Here is a 15,805-nt window from a genome sequence, read left to right as displayed (position 1 = left end):
GGGTCTGCAGGGGTAAAAAGCTGGTGCCAGTGGCAGGAGCCACCGCCCGTTGGGGCAGGTGATGAGGTCACATGTGTTCTGTTTTTTAAGATTTTTATTTATTTATTTATTTATTTATTTATTTATTTATTTATTTATTTGAGAGAGAGTGAACACAGCGGGGAGGGGAGAGGCACAGAGGGAGAGGGAGAAGCAGGCTCCCCGCTGAGCAGGGAGCCGGACCTGGGGCTCCATCCCAGGACCCTGAGATCATGACCTGAGCCGAAGGCAGACACTTCATCGACTGAGCCACCCAGGTGCCCCCCCTTTGTGAGAGTGGACAGTGCGGGTCGGGCGCCCTGGGCCGGGCGGGAGGAGGCGATGCCATTCTCATGGCAGAACCCTTGAAGGATTAGTTTGTGGAGTCTGTAGCTGCTCTAAGTCCCGGGGTGGGTGGCTGCTTGGTCTGCAGGTGCGCAGCTGGGCTGGCACTGGGGCTGCTTTCAGAGACCTTTCTGAGGTTGGTGGCTCCGAAGACCCGAGGGTCACTGTCTTTATCACAGGCAAGCATATGGGCGGAAGCTTGGGTTTTAGGGAAATCAGCAGGAGCTTAATTTTTGAAGCTGTGAGTTTAAGGGACCCGCCAGGTATGTCTGGAGGCAGCTGGGTGCGGTCTGGGACTGGCAAGAGGTCTGAGCTGGCAGTGGGACTCTGGGAGCCGTCCCTAGGTGAGGACACCATGTGAGTGTGGAGACTGCCAGCCAGGCGGGGCACTTGAGGAGGGGCAAGGAGTCAGCCCTGGGGGGGTCACAGCCTGGAAGGAGGGGTCTGCCGGGGCCCTACCCAGGAGCGTCAGGGCAGAGGGGAAGAGCAGAGGGGGGTTTGCAGGCAAGGGGCCGGCTCCACGCTGTGACCACCTGTGCCCAGTGCTCACCGATGTGATGTGTGACGTGAGGAAGGAGCGGACGTGCATACTTTCATAGTTAAGTAGGTCCGAACTGCTGGATGGTGATAAGGAAAGTTTTAGAAAGGTTTTGTAGAACTCAAGACGTGGTTTCCTTTCATGCCTGATACACAAAGATGTAAACATTATCCAGTACTATGGATTTCCCATGTTTGGTCTTTGTTCCCACTGGTACTAAACTTTTTTCCAAATATAAAGAAATTATTGCCTGAATTTAAATTATACAGAATAAAAATAAGCTTTTTGAGTTTAGAGAGTGTATTTACTGATGGGAGTTCCTTGTATGAATCCTCTCAAGGGTAAGAGTTCCCCTTTGGCTCCACGATTCTTACTGAAACGGTGATGCTGGCTGTCCCTTCCCTGCCGGTGACAATTCCATTTCTCCTGGTGACAACGATGTCCTTCCTCATGCCCTCTCTGAGTCCCTCAGAGATCTTTGATTCCGCGCAGCCCACCCCACCCCGGCATCCTCCCACCTTCCCACATGCTTGCCACCCAGCGAATCCTGCCCTTGACTTCTGTTTCTCCACTAGCTTGGAGCTGACCTGCCCGTTTCTCTGTCACGGCCTGTTGACCTCTTCTGGGAGCTCGGGGAGCAGCCCGGCAACTGCCTCTGCGGAGTGGCCCGTCTCAGGCATCGTAGCTAGACAGAACGGAGGTCGGAGGCAGAGCCCGTGCTCTTCATATTATCTGGGGGAAGACTGAAAAGACAAAAGGTTTTGTAAAAATCGGGTACCAAGTTAAAGTTCGAAAGTGTTCAGGCTGAATGACCCTGTTGTGTAGACCTGGGGTGACCGTTTGGTTGCTGGAGGAAGGGTGTGTCTCTTCTCTCTGAGGCTGGCAGTCCTTCTTCTCACCCCTCGGTCCGTGTCCCCAGGTCAGTGGCAACAGGACCACTGGCATGGGGCATGACGCCGGCACCCCATCTGTACTGGGCTGGACAGTATGCGGCCCCCCCCAACCTGGGAGGGCACTGGGGCCTCTGGTGTGGGGGCTGGGGTTGAGCCTTTGACCTGCGACCTTGCCCCCTTGAGAGGGAAGCTCAGGGATGCGGCGTTCGCTGCTGCAGTCCAAGCAGAGCTGGATGTGAACTGAGGTCTGCCTGTCAGTCCTGGGCTGGCAACTGCCGGGCTGTGTGCCCAGGGGCAGCCGGAGAGCCAGACCCTGTGCTGTGGGTGACTTGCCTGAACGCATGGCCTGATGGGTCCCTAAAAGCAGCTTCTTTGCCGTCCTTCCTGTCCTGGGCCACTGGTGGGTGAGGCCACACACACACGTGGGTGCGGAACCGGCACTCTGGCGGGTCGAAGGGGAACAGAGCAACAGTGGGTGCTTGGACAGAAGGCGCACAGCGGAGCAAGGGTGAGCGCTGTTGGCTTACTCGTATTACTCCCTTTAGGTGTCCCTGAAGCAGGGGGTCAGCAGCCCCTCTTCTCTCGATCTGGAGGTCCTGTCGGTTTTTGTGCCTCCTTTCGTCAGTAAGGATGACAGTCAGATGGCTGGCGCCCCCTCCGCGACTCTGAGCAAGACCAGAAGGCGCTCCTTCAGAAAGAAGAGGGACAAGCCCAAAACGGAGCCCTGGAAGGGCCTCCCTCCTGAAGACATTAGTGTCCCCAACGGTGTGGACCTGCTTGGCCTGCCTCAGCTCTGCTTCCCAGGTATCCCCCGCCCTGCTTTCCCAACTCCCCCACGGTGCTTTCTAGAAACCAAGTCAAGAAAGGGTGACAGACGGGGGGCTGGTTACCCCTGGCAGCCCCGAGGCCAAACTGCAGGTCTCAGTTCTCTTAATCTTGGGGGTTTGGGAGCTGAAGGACGTGCAGCCCAATAGTGCAGCCCCCATGTTTTGGAGAGCGAATCCCAGACGAAGGGCTGTCGGGATCGCCAGCACGGTTGGTAGAGGTGCTTTCCAAGGATTTTCACTTCTGATTGACAGGCCCGTCTTCCAGAGGTCCGGCCGGTGGGTCAGGATGAGTCCAGTTAGCCTGCAGCATCTCCCCCCAGAGTGCACTTCCGCCGGGCTCCCTGGCCCCTGTTTTCCGGGGACCCCGGGGCCTGCAGCCCGGGCTCACATGCTTTCCCCACCTGGCCTGTTCCCGGCAGTGGGTGGCCCTCATGTTTTTCACTGGTCTTTGAGAAATGCTGAGTGGCTGGTGTAGAAGACTCAGACTAGGGACTTCCCGTCCGTCATTCCCTGTCTGGGAGGTTCCATCGGGAATGGCTGCTGTCTCCCGGTCTCAGGGATTACAACCCGGGGACAGCTGGGACAACCCCTGCACCTGCCATGCTCAGAAACGGTCGCCTCCCCCAGGCACACCCCAGAGGGTTTGTCTGCGGTTGTTCTTATGTTCCTTCGCTAAATTCTGCAGAGCACAGAGGGTGGCTGAGAAATGGGCACCCACGGAGGGACGGAGGGGGCCACGGCTGGCTGGCGGCCCGACCCCCCAAGTGCCACAGCTGGCAGGGCGAGGACAGGTTCTATAGGCCGCAAAGTGGGCTCACGGAGAGCCCAGCCTCGGAGGTGGATGCCACGGGGCCGTGCCGAGATTTCCTCTTCTTTCTCTACCCGCAGGGGGCGTGTACGTGGCCTCCGAACCGAAGGAGGACTGTGTGCACTTCCTGGTGCTGACCGATGTCTGTGGGAACAGAAGTATGCCGTGGTTGCCCAGTACTCCCGACCCCCGCACGTACGTGACCGCCGTGAATTCCCTCTGAAATCTGCTGGTGTTTATTTTTGCTGAAACACGCTTCCCGCAATCACCGCGATTGTAATCATTTTAGCGTGTGTGGGTCAGTGGCACTAAGTACACTCCCGCTGGCGGGCAGCCCCTGCCGCGTCTGGTTGCAAAAGTCGTTCATCACCCCGGAAGTCCCGCCCCCGGCCCCCGGCCCCCGTTCTGCCCACATGGGTTTGCCTGCTTCGGACACCTGGTGTCAGTGGACTCAGGCTGCATGTGGCTTCTGTGTCTGGCTTCGTGCACTCAGTGGATGGGGTCAGAGTTCATCCACGTTGGGGCAGCAGCACCTCTGTCTTACGGCCGAGTCCTACCGCCCAGTGTATGTGAGCCACAGCTTGTTTCCCACATGTCCATGGAGGGACATTTGTGTTCTTGTATGCGGGGTGACGGCTTTGGGCCTCCAGAGCATGACTTGGCCCTCCCCCGCCCGGCAGGGCCACGAGTGCGAGCCAGCCGGCCCCTGGAGGTCGCAGGGGCCGCCGTGCACCTGAAGAGGCGGGGTGACCCTCGGCCTGTGTCCAGAGGGTTTCCAGAAGCAGCAGTGCTTTACCCCGGGGAAGTCCAGGAATCCCACACCGAGGGGGCGGTGGCTGCCCGGTTGTTCCTCCCCACTCTGCTGTCAGAGGCTGGGCCAGGTGTGCTGGGAGAATTATCCCTAAGTGTCACGGCATAAGGCTCAACTCGATGGGCTCTGTCCCTTCACGCCTGTGGATGTGCCTCGGAAACCTGTGGGAGTCCAGCATTCTGCTGATGTCTGAGTGCGCGACCTCCGTGTCTGGACTAGGCGTCCCCTGGACCCCTGGACTAGGGTGGGCAGTGGGCAGCGCGGGGAGGCCACCCCTCATGGCCGTGTGTGCGGGCTGCTGGGCCTGCGGCGTTGGCAGCCTGCCTGCTTGCCTGGGTTCGGTAGGGGTGGGAGACGAGCCGGGGGCCGAGTTCCTGCCCCTCCCTGGCCAGCGCTTCCGGCAGAGACAGGATGGGAGGCTGGATTATTCAGGAAGGTGCTTGGGAGCCTGTCTGTGAAGTGATCGCATGAGAAGTACATGTTATTTCTCTTATCCTTAAATACATTTTAAAAAGGTCACAGCCTCTGCTTTGCCTGTGACTCCCCCACTACACCTGGCTGCTGGGGTGTGCGTGACCCCTCGCCCATCCTCTCAGTGCCTGCGTGGTTTCAGGGTGACTCTGGGCCCTACATGCTGGCCTCCCCACCTCCCCTCGTGCCCAGTGACCAGCCACGCCCTGTCCTGCGCTCCTGTCTTTCCGTGGACTGCACGCGCAGCCCCGCCCGGAGTGCAGACGGCACTGTGGTCCTCATATGCCAGCTGCCCGTGTGCTCAGCCCGGTGCCGACGACCCTCCTGCACAGTCGTTCATTTAATCCACAGCGAACGGGGCTGGGAACTCTCAGCATCATCCCCATTTTACCGCTGAGGGAGCAGGCAGTCGCACAGGGAGGTGAGGGGACTTGCCTGGGGGCCCAGCACACTGACTTGAGGGCCTTGGTTCAATGTTGGTGGGTAGACGAATGGCGTGCCCACTGCTTGCCGGGCTCTCCCCCTGTCTTGCAAGACCCTCGCGTTCACACCATCCCCAGGTGGAGCTGTTATCACGGTCCGCCATCCCTACTGAAAAACCCCAAACAACTTCCACGGGGGCCAGACTGTGGCCCTCAGTGAGGCGCCACTCGTAAGCTCTGCAGTGGTCTGTGCCTTCTGGAATCTCGGTGCCGGTACTTTTCTCCAGCTGAGAACACCCCCTCCCCCGCCGACACACACACATATGGCCCAGTGCTGGAGCTTTTTTCCTGTGTAAGCAGAGCCCATGGCCCCTTCTGTGTCTTACTGTGTTCTCACTGTGTTCCCATCTGGGGTCGGGACGTGTCATTGTCTCTGCCACCTCAGCACATCACACACTGGGGGAGGGGGGCATCTGCGAGGACTGGGACTCCCAGTGACACAGGGGGGGCATCCACGCTGACTGGGACTCCGGTGACAAGAGGCGGGGGGCATCCACGCTGACTGGGACTTGCGGTGACACCGGAGGGGGCGCCAGCCGGGTGGCAGGGGAGCAGGATGCTGTCTGGGCCCCTGCCCTCTCGCTTCTGTCTGCAGAGGCCCACACTGCTGAGGATAGAAGCTGGGACCAGCTGGATCGGAGGGTGACACGGGCCTGTTGCTTTCTCTCCAGGACGAGTCGTGTTTCTACAACGGCAAGGCGCACTGGGAGCCATCCTGGCCGACCGCGGGCGTGGCTGGCTGCTTCGGACCGTTCGCGGTGTGCGTGGTCTCCAAGCTCCCCTACTACAACGCCCTCAAGGACTGCCTGTCCTGGTGAGCCCGTGCGGTGCCCGCGTGTCTGCGAGGCCACGCCTGGCGCTGGCGGTGGTGGGCGGGCTCTGGTTTGGTGACGGGAGCTCCCGTGAAGGCCCAGAGGCTTCCCGAGGCGGTAGCCTGTGGGGAAGGTCTGCCAGACAAGGGAAGATGAAACCAAACTGTGGGAAGTAAAATTAGTATGGAGGATTTTATGTTGTTTGGTTTTTTAAAAAAGACGTCCATCAGAAATAGCTCTTCTCCTGTTATCTGAGAAAATCAGGCTGCCGCTGCTGTCAGTCCTGTTAAGTTCATGACAGTTAACGAATTATCTTTTCTTGGGGTGGAATCTTGAAGTGCCTTAATGCTGATGATATTGAGTAGAAAGCCTGAGGACGTAGAGAAGTTTTGAAAACTCTAGAGAGAATCGCGTCGGGCGCACTTGCCGCCTGTCGTCGGGGGATGATTGTGGCGTGTGGACACGGTCCGTCCCCCGGCCACACGCGCCCTGGCCGCCTGGTTTTCGTTCTCACAAAGTTCTAGTCTTGGAATTCTCAGTGGTTTGGTTAACGACAGAGGCGGCCAACGGAGGTTTGCCTTAATGCTGTAATACCCACCCTCCACCCCTGGCAAGTCGCAGACTTCTGGAAAGACCATCATTTTGGTTCTCACACTGTGGTCAGAGGGATGAGCAGGAATCCTTCCTGACCAAACTCACCACCTTCGGAGCTCAAGTTCCAGCGCCTTAATGTTTTAGTTTTCAAAATGTGGCTGGTGTTTGCCCATAGTTTGGGTCTAGCCCGCGTTTTATTGCCCCCGACACAGAACAGAGCGCTCGCCGGGTCTCCCTCCGGGACTGCGTGCTCAGTAGGGCATGTCTGCCCGGGCGTGGGCAGTGATAGGATGATAAATTAGGACAGGGTCCCTTTTCGTTAATTAACTGGTAATCTTCAGCACCTGAGGGTAGGTGGCTTGTGCACCCATCTCGTTTCCTCTTCTGTGAATTGGGGGTGGTGATGCCACCCTTTCTCGAACGGAACGGGTTCGGGCCTGCGGGGAGGACAGCACCTGCTTCACTTTCTCGGCCTTTGTACGCGTGATCATTCACGTGTGACTGGCAACAAATACCATCCTGCTAGACGTTAATGCAAAGGAACATTTAACTCGAAAAACGTGTTCAGTTTCCCTGCTCCTCGAGTTTTCTGTCTCCTGATGGTCGTTGCTAAATGACCCGAACTAGAAAACAGAAAAACAGATGACAGAAATGCAAAAGGCAGTTTATAAATACAGATTTATAGATTTTTAAAATCTGTTTTTCTGCTATAATGGTGGCGTGTAAACTAGGCCTCTGTGTGGACAGAAATTGGGAGAGAATGCTTAGTTGTATTTGGGGAATTAGATTATGGAGAGTCTGGTTTTTTTTTTTTTTTAACTCGATACTATTCTTTGACAATAATTAAAATATGGAAGAATATTGAATTATCTCCATTTCCTGACACTAACTTCAGGAAGAGCTATTATTATTTTTAAAGATTTATTCATTTATTATTTTTAGAGAGAGAGAGAGCAGGGAGGAGGGACAGAGGGAGAGAGAGAGAGAATCCCAAGCAGGCTCCATGCTGAGTGCAGAGCCTGACACGGGCTTGATCTCATGACCCTAAGATCGTGACCTGAGCTCCAATCAAGAGTCAGCTGCTTAACCGACCGCGCCACCTAGGCGCCCTGACTGACCCCAGGCGGACTTATGATTTGTTACTTAAAGTAACAGCGTAAGCGCTTGGCTTGCGGGACACGCGTGGGCCCTGCTGTGGCCCTGCTGTGGCGAGTGAGTCCGGGGACCGCCCCAGGGCACAGAGGTGGGGTTTCCAGGGCAGCTGGCTGAATTTTGCCTAATGTAGAGACCATGTCACCACCACTGCCATTAAGACAGAGAACATTTTCACCACGCCCCAAAGTTCCCTTACACCCTGTGGTCGCTTCCCAGCCGCCTGCCCCCAGGCACCTGCTGGTCCGTCACGTGTTTCAGTCACTTGCCGCTGTGCCTTGAACAACGCGGTTTGAACTGTGCGCGTCCACGTACACCTGGATTTTTTTCAACAAATACAGTACAGTCCTGTATATGTATTTTCTCTTCCTCAGGATTTTCTTAAAAACATTTCCTCTTTTCTAGCGTACTTTATTCTAAGAATACAGGATATAATGCATATTACATGCAGAATACCTGTTAATCGATCGTTCGTGTCGTCGGTAAGGCTTTAGGTCAGCAGCGGGCTATCAGCAATTAAGTTTTTTGGGGGGTTGAGAAGTTCTATGCAGGTTTTTAACTGCATGGGGGAGAGCACCTTTAACCCCTCACATTGTTCAAGGGCCAACCGTACTTCAAAAGTCAGAATGCATTTGGGAAACAAACGTGGCCAAGCACTTTCCTTTGAGATGTTTACTCGCTGCTGAAGTATGACCCAGACAGAAAATTGCATGAATTCCAGCTGTGTAACCAGCACCCACAGCAAGAAACAGAACATGACCAGCCCCCATCCCCCCCACGCCCCACCTCTCCTGTGCCCCACTGCAGGCAGGTCCTGACCCCGGGCAGCCTCACCTTGCCGTCTGAGGCCTAGGGTTGTCGTCAGTGTCCTCCCGCCACCTCCCCCACCCCCAGCCTGGAAGGCCCTGGGGCTGCCGGCACTGGCAGACAGGTCAGCGCTGATTAGAAATGCTAAGATGTCCTCCAGTCCCCTTCATGTCACTGCAATGTTGTGTAATCGTTCTTTCTGATGGCTGAGTAATATTCCATTGTAACGGGTAGTAAGGAGGGCACGTATTGCATGGAGCACTGGGTGTTACACGCAAGTAATGAATCATGGAACTTTACATCAAAAACTAAGGATATACTGTATGGTGACTAACATAATAAAAAATTATTATAAAAAAAGAAATGCTAAGATGACAATTGGATACTCATACTTATTTTGTGATTTGATTTTTTTTTATTTTAGTTTATTGACTCATCTGAAGCTCTGTAAAGATTTTGAAGTTGACAATCACATAAAAGATTTTGCTGCAAAACTGTCTTTGACACCTAGCCCGCCGCCTGGACCGCTTCATTTGGTCATTAAATCTGGAATTTTGTCTTTTCTTTATGAATAGTAAAAGTCCTATGTCGACGATGGTTTTAATGTTTTAAACTGTTTCTTACGTTCCAGGGTGTTTAAATTACGCTTCTCAGGTTCCTTACAGAATCATCTAATTACGCTGTTTCTAGAGATGCGTTTGCCGGGCGGCCCGTGATACGTGGTGTGGAGCTGGTGATGGGCCCCCTTAGTGCTTAACACACCGGCTCATTTGGTTTATTTGTCTGGAATATTGGGTATTGTATTAAACTGATTCATGTTTTCTCCTGTCCGGGGTGATTAATGAAAAGTACCTGGCTTCCTATTTTTTGTTTTTTCCCAGTGCCACCGTGTTGTTGAATAAGTGGCCAAGTGTTTCCGTGGGTCTGGGTTCCCTGACACGCTCGTCCTGAGATGTTGTTGGCTCTTTCACCACTTGAGGGTTTCGGGCTAAGGACAGTTGCAGAAAGGCAGCCCACGTTCCCCCTTTGCCGAGTAATGGGCCAAGACGGCTGAGCTGTGATGACACCTGTCTGGCCTGGCATCTTGCAGACTGACGCAACCACCGGGCATTTCCTCGTTCTCAAACAAGCACCTGCCAGATTAGTGTCTGGAAGAAGGTCATAGATGTCGACTCTGCTTCACTCAGTCCTTTCTGGAAGCTTAGACATAGAGATCTCGGTTCTCTACGTATTGATTATTATTCACAGTTGAAAAATTAATTTTATTTCGCAGGAGACATGTGATCATGAACTTAAAATGTATATTTTTAATATCACACTACAGTGTGTGGGATGGGGGAGGGAACCCTGCCAGATGCATTCCAGGCCCAGAGACAGAGTTGCCCCAGGACCTTGGTTCCGCTCCCAGAAACCTTTGTAGGGACGTTTATTGGGTTCTTGTTTTGTGCAAGGCTCTCATCTTTATCATGTGGATAATTGGTATTTTTTTATGGTTCAGTGAAGTCATCAAAGTTTCTGTTCTTGCTCTAATCACTCAACAAGTGTTCCCTGAGGACCGGCTAAGCAGTGAACAAAGCCGAGTTCAGGGCAGTTTGAGGGTTAACCGTATGTACTATGTTCCGCCTTTGAGCATGAGTAATGCACGAACCGCACCCATACCCATCTTCTGTACCTCGGAGTCTTGGATGAATTCATATTTGGTTCTCCGACTTTTACCACCCCCGTGAGAAAGTTTCCTGGGGGTCGTTCTTGATGCCTCTTCTCTTCACCCCTGCATTCCATCCATGGCTCATCCCTGACCGGCCAGCTCCTGGCGTTTGCCTCTAGTTGGCCACGGCCACCACCCCACGCAGGGCCACTGGGTCCCACCTGTGTGACTTGGGGAGCCATTGGTCTGGTCACGTCCATTCTTGACCCTTCATTCAGTTCATCCTTTGCATAGTGGCTGCAGGGCCACTGGGTCCCACCTGTGTGACTTGGGGAGCCATTGGTCTGGTCACGTCCATTCTTGACCCTTCATTCAGTTCATCCTTTGCATAGTGGCTGCAGGGACTGTTAACATCTATCCATTGGACTCTCCTCTTGTGCGTAAAACCCCACAATGGCTTCTCGCTGCGTAGCTGCCGCAGTCCTGCATCCCTAGCCCCTGTATCAGTGTCCTGCTCTGTCTCATGTCCTCACTTCCTTGCTGACTGTTGTCCAGCCACACTGGATTTCCTTCAGTCCCTCGCAGGTGCTGCCCCCAGGCCCTTGCATATGCTGTTCCTGGAAGTCAGGTTCTTCGGGATGGCCTCTGTGTGACCTCCCACCCGTCTCTCTGTGCCCTGCTCCCTTCCTGCAGAGCCCAGCATGGTCTGCAGTTAGGGCCCGCACACGTGTGTGTTTTGTTCAATGTCCATCTTCTCCATCGGCCTCCAAGCTGCATGAGGAAAAGGCCCCATTCAGAGCTGCATTTGTGACGCTGTTACCATGCCTGCTGCTCCCACAGCTGTCGAGTGAATGAATGAACGGATGGGTCGTGTTTCGGTGTTAGCCTGTCCTGTTCACAGAGCAGGGCCTGCGTCTTGGTTCTTGCGCATTTGTCCGAATGAGCCGAGTCTGGCTCAGACTAGCCACTGTGATCCCCCTTGTGCAGCCTCACCAGCTCTGGGGTCCCCATTGATACGTGATCCTGACCCATCTTTGGGAGTGTTGAACCACTGTGGCTGTTCCTTGTTTTGGAAAAACGCAAGGCCAAGGTTCTTCTCTAACCCCGGAGCCGATTCAGCATGGAATTCCAGAACCCACTACAAGCAAACATTGATGGAGAGGCTGTGTAGCTAGTGGTCAGGAGCTGTGGTTCCTGTGAATCAAGCGTGTGGGCGCCGGGTGGGGCATCTCCTGTCTGCGTCAGGGGCGGTGGCGCCCAGCCTCCACCAGGCCTGGCTCGGTGCCCTTTCGCGGACGGCGCCTGGACCACCGGCCCGAGAGCAGCAGACACCCGCGTCCCTGGGCCCGCTCTGCCGCTTCTCTGCCCACCAGCGGGTCTGATTTTACGTGCTTTCAGAGCACGGCCAAGTCGCTGGGTGTGCACGCGAAATGCGCCTTTTCCGTCTCACCCTACCGGACTCACTTCCTGTGTTGCTTTGTGCGTGGATCCTATTGTCTGCGTGGGGCTACAGTCAAAGCTGAACTTTGGAAAGTGTTTCCCCGAAATCTCTCTCCCTCCTCAGTCTCTTCACCTGAGAGGTGGGGTGGACAGCAGAGCCCAGCTCAGAGGGTGTGGGTCTCACGCACGTGAGGTCGCTGGCATCCTGGGGGCCCAACAGCGTCCCTGGTAGAATGACTGGTGTTTGTATTAGTTTCTACCTGTAGTTGGGAAGCTGGTCGATACGTTTATTTTTTGAAATATTGAGGGGAATTTTTCATATAAACTTTACAATGATTCATAGTTCATCACCGCTGGGAGCATGTAACTCTGCTCTACCGTGTTTTGTTTTAAATAAAAAGGATGTTACTGTCCACACAGCGCGTCCGCCTTGATTCTGATGTGTCTTACTTCTGTGGGCCAGTGGGTGACAAGACGGTGCCGTCGGGGGGCCCTTGCAGAAAGAAAGCTTCTCCTGCCCTCAGGTTCTTTGCACGAGCGTTCACGCAGAGCCGTGGTGACACAGGTGTGAGCACGTGAACATTTGTTCTCCAGCCAGTGCTCCGCATCTCTCCGTGTGTCCTCCTTCCACACTTTTCCTGGCGGGAGCTTCTCTGTGCTCAGATTCGAATCTTCTCTGTGCTTGTGGCCCGGTGCTCCTCACACTTGGGTCACTCCGTTCTGCTGGTCCCCAGGGCTCCAGGGACGCTCCTGGGTGCCCCCCAAAAGGCTGACACCCACGGTCAGGAACGAACTTGCCAATGAGCTGGAAGGCTTCTCGGTGGAGGGGCCCCTACCGTCCCCCTCCGTCTACCGCGTCCTTTTACACAGAAGGGGCATTCTGCAGATACTGAATTTGAATCAAAGTGTAATTTTGAGATACCATCATTGAGAAAAATAAAGTCTTTCTCAGCGATTTCTTAAAGTGCATGTCTTTAAAGAGCTTTGACAATTACGTTGAAAATACTAAGAGAATTTGTAATATGCAGTAAGTGTTCTGAGATTAACCCAATCGTGTTTGACTTAGAACCTGTGCTGATCGGGACAGATGTCCAGGTGTCAGTTTATCTTTGCCGATGGGCAGTCTGCTAATGAAGTAAAGAGTTTAGGGAAGTTTGACCGAAAAAGACATTCAGTACTTGATTCACGTCTGAGCCTTGCTCAGCAATTCTGTGTGTCTCTGGACTGTTTGGTTCTGTGACATATACGGGGATAGCGTGAGTCTTCAAACACGTATCCTAGGTCAGACACCCTTGGTGCCAGAACGGAGAGTCTCAGTGCATTTCAGCCTCTGCTGGGAGCGGCTCTCTGAACTAATTACGGAACTTGGTCGTCACAGATATTTAACATGAAGCCACTACAGATCGTGTTTCCCTCCCACGTGGACCCTGAGAGCCCGGTCATCGACTTGGACCTTCACCTGCCCTTGCTGTGCTTCAGGCCCGAGAAAGTGCGGCAGGTAAGCGTCCCTCCGGACCTGGGGCGTCCGTGCTGGTTGGCTTGGTGGGGCATCTAAGCTGTCATCGTCTGGAGGGTGATTCCAGGGCACGTGTGTTCCAGAACATTCCAGAATGTTCCGAATGTTCCACAACACACTGGGAATAGTTGCTTTTTGGCTTCAAGCAGACATTCAGGACTGTGCACACCATTTACAAGCAGTGCTTTTGGGGGTTAAAGGGGCTTTTGTTTTGGCAAACAGCAGGGAAACCGGGTGAGACCTAGGCTCCACGTGGTTTTGGTGGCGCATTCACACACATGTTCAGTGCATGGCGCGTGGTCAGAGGTGTGTACACGGTGTCGTTGATCTCCCCCAGATCCTAACGTGCCTCCTCATGGAGCAGCGGATGGTGTTCTTCTCCTCCAGCTGGGCGCTGCTACCGCTGGTCGCCGAGTGCTTCCTGGCCTACCTGCACCTCCTGCAGTGGCAGCACACGTTCGTGCCCGTCTTGTCGAGCCAGATGCTAGACTTCATCATGGCACCGACGTCCTTCCTCATGGGCTGCCACCTCGACTACTTTGAAGAAGTCAGCAAGGTTAGGCCTTGGCCATTTGCTGTAGAATGTCAGATCCTTGTGACCCCTGCGGGGACTGGCGGAGAGGGGCTTCCAAAGGGCCCTGCAGGGAGGGCCACGTGCCCTGGCCACAGGGAGAGGGTGGGCACTCCTGTCCCTCGGGCTCGTGCTCTGGGCTCCACGCACGCGGGGTGCTGTCACGGGTCTGCACCATCCTCCTGCAGTCCTCCGCGTGTTTTCGAGGCTGGGGGGTTCTGGGCGCCGGGACTCCGTGTCACGTGCCAGTCCCCTTAAATTCCCGGGGCTCCAGCGAGGAGAGTGTGGGTGTCGGCACTGATGGAGCCTGCTAACCGGCCTGGCCGTGGCTGCTTTCTAGTTTTGTGGCCTTGAGTGAGGTGCCAGCCCTTACTGAGACTCAGCCTCCTTGGCTCTAAAGTGGGCATGTCCTCCTGGGCCGGGCTCTGTGTGGGGACCACCCCGCACCCGCCAGCACAGGGGAACGCCAGCACAGGAGAAGGGCTTGGCAGACCCCAGCAGCCAGTGTCCCGGTCCAGATCGTGTGTTTCTCTGGTTAAGCTTCTGTTGTTCAGTAATGCTGTGGACCATCCTACTGGAAGACGCCCCGTCTATGGATTTCCCTCCTCCTCCTCCTTCCTCTCTCCCCGCTTTTGTTTTTGAGGCAATCCGCTGGCTCCCAAGAAAGCCAGCTGGCCTCCCCAAGCTCCCAACCTCCCTGTACGCTCCGGCCTCCAGCCCCTCTGTCTCTCCGAGACCCCCGAATCCACCAACCTCCCCATCTTTCACGAAGCCCCCCAGGCCTTCTCATGTCCCCCAAACCTCCCCGTTTACCCGAGCCCTCAGCCTCCCCTCGTCCCCTGGCCTGCCGGAGCCCGCCGACCTCCCCACAAGTCCGTCCTCCACCCATCCCCGTTCTCCCAGAACCCGCCCCCTCGTCCCCCTTCCCTGGCCTCTCCTGTCCCCCCGCCGGCCTCCCCACATCCCCGTCCTCCCGGAGACCGCCAGTCCGCCCCACATCTCCCGACCGGCCCGCGCCCCGGTCCTCCCCACAGCGCAGTCCTCCCCGGGCCCCTCCCTCGTCCTCCCCACTTCTCCGGCCTCCCCACATCCTCGGCCTCCCGAGCCCCGCGCGGGAGGGGCCCGTCTCCGCCACATCCGCCGCGCGGACCGGCTCGTTGGCCCCGCTCGGCCCCGCCAACCCCCAGCTCCAGGAGCCGGCCCGCCCGCCCGCGTCCCGGCCCCCTCCCCAGCCCCGCACTCACTCGGACCGCGCGGGGCGCCGGGAGGCGAGGGCAGACCACTGCGAGGCGGCGCCGCGAACCGACGGGCGGCCCTCCCTCCCACGCCTCACGCCGCAGGCGCACAGCCGTCCCGGCCCGGCGGCGGCAGCGGTGGCAGCGGGCTTGCACCCTCGGGGCCGTGCTGCGTCCGTCGGCGCGGGCCGCGCGTGCGCGGCGACCGGCTGAGCCGGGCTTCACCGCCTAGGCGCGCGCCGGGCCGAGTCCCCGCACCGATCTTTGCCCCCCCGCTGGGAGGACCGGGAATGCGCCCCGCAGCCCGCGCATGCCCTGCACGCCACGGGGCTCCGCTCCCGAGACCGCGCCGGACAGTCGCGCCGGGAATTCAGGACGGCAAGGGACTGAGCGCGCATGTGGTGGCCGGGTCCAGGGAAGCCTCGGCGGGGGCCGGGAGGGGCGGCCTGCCGAGCTGAGGTCCCGGGGCTCCCACCGGCGGCACTCTGGGCCGGCGGGGCTGGACCGATCTCGGGGAAGCCCTCCCACCCGCTGCCCTGCCCCCCACAGCCCGGACGTGGCCCCTTTGCAGGGCCTCCCTAGCCCGCCGCCCTGCAGCCCAGCCCCAGGGCCGGAACCCGCGCAGTCGAGCCCCGCAGTGGGCCGGGGCCTGGCCCGAGTCCTCGCGCGTGTCTTCGCCAGGCTTCCTGCCCACCCCGAGGAGTTAGGTGTCCCGGGCCCCTCTGCACACAGGAGAGTGAGGCTCAGGGGTGTGTTCCGTGGCATCACAGCTAATGCTGGGCTGTACTTAGATTGAACCCTGGAAGACGGCCTGAAAGAGGCTGTGGGAGGTGGCTG

At 56.6% G+C, this 15,805-nt stretch overlaps 1 protein-coding gene and 1 long non-coding RNA gene across 6 annotated transcripts; one reads left to right on the top strand and one right to left on the bottom strand.

Annotated features, from left to right (window-relative positions):
• Positions 1 to 1,183: 1,183 nt before the first annotated feature.
• Positions 1,184 to 15,190, bottom strand: LOC130543822 (uncharacterized). 3 transcript variants are annotated; one of them, XR_008959456.1, is made up of 3 exons: positions 14,978 to 15,190; positions 2,322 to 7,222; positions 1,184 to 1,644 (listed from the first exon to the last, which is right to left on the bottom strand). It is a non-coding gene; the product is annotated as an uncharacterized LOC130543822 (long non-coding RNA). The 3 variants fall into 3 exon arrangements; XR_008959455.1 differs by lacking the exon at positions 2,322 to 7,222; XR_008959457.1 differs by lacking the exon at positions 2,322 to 7,222 and having other exon boundaries at positions 1,184 to 1,633.
• On the top strand, positions 2,436 to 13,357 carry LOC125281392 (DENN domain-containing protein 3-like). Of its 3 annotated transcripts, none has more exons than XM_048214693.2 (4): positions 2,436 to 2,598; positions 3,510 to 3,624; positions 5,865 to 6,007; positions 13,025 to 13,357. In XM_048214693.2, the coding sequence occupies exons 1-4, from the start codon at positions 2,436 to 2,438 to the stop codon at positions 13,030 to 13,032; spliced, it is 429 nt and encodes a 142-aa protein (XP_048070650.2). In that variant the 3' UTR covers positions 13,033 to 13,357. The 3 variants fall into 3 exon arrangements, with proteins under 3 accessions (XP_048070650.2, XP_057168772.1, XP_057168771.1); XM_057312789.1 differs by lacking the exon at positions 13,025 to 13,357 and adding an exon at positions 8,983 to 9,385; XM_057312788.1 differs by lacking the exons at positions 2,436 to 2,598; positions 13,025 to 13,357 and adding an exon at positions 8,983 to 9,385 and having other exon boundaries at positions 3,450 to 3,624.
• Positions 15,191 to 15,805: the final 615 nt, after the last annotated feature.

Source organism: Ursus arctos, unplaced genomic scaffold, assembly GCF_023065955.2.
Source record: "Ursus arctos isolate Adak ecotype North America unplaced genomic scaffold, UrsArc2.0 scaffold_16, whole genome shotgun sequence".
NCBI classification, from domain to species: domain Eukaryota; kingdom Metazoa; phylum Chordata; class Mammalia; order Carnivora; family Ursidae; genus Ursus; species Ursus arctos.
Note: the sequence above shows the minus strand (reverse complement) of the source record. Positions and strands in the feature narration are given on the sequence as shown.

What these genes read in the sequence shown, in the direction of transcription:
- LOC125281392 (XM_057312788.1), top strand. Translation starts at nt 3,463, where the DNA reads ATGCCACGGGGCCGTGCCGAGATTTCCTCTTCTTTCTCTACCCGCAGG. An exon ending in AGTACTCCCGACCCCCGCAC is followed by an intron (nt 3,625 to 5,864) that starts GTACGTGACCGC and finishes CTTTCTCTCCAG; the next exon opens with GACGAGTCGTGTTTCTACAA. An exon ending in CTCAAGGACTGCCTGTCCTG is followed by an intron (nt 6,008 to 8,982) that starts GTGAGCCCGTGC and finishes TTTTTATTTTAG; the next exon opens with TTTATTGACTCATCTGAAGC.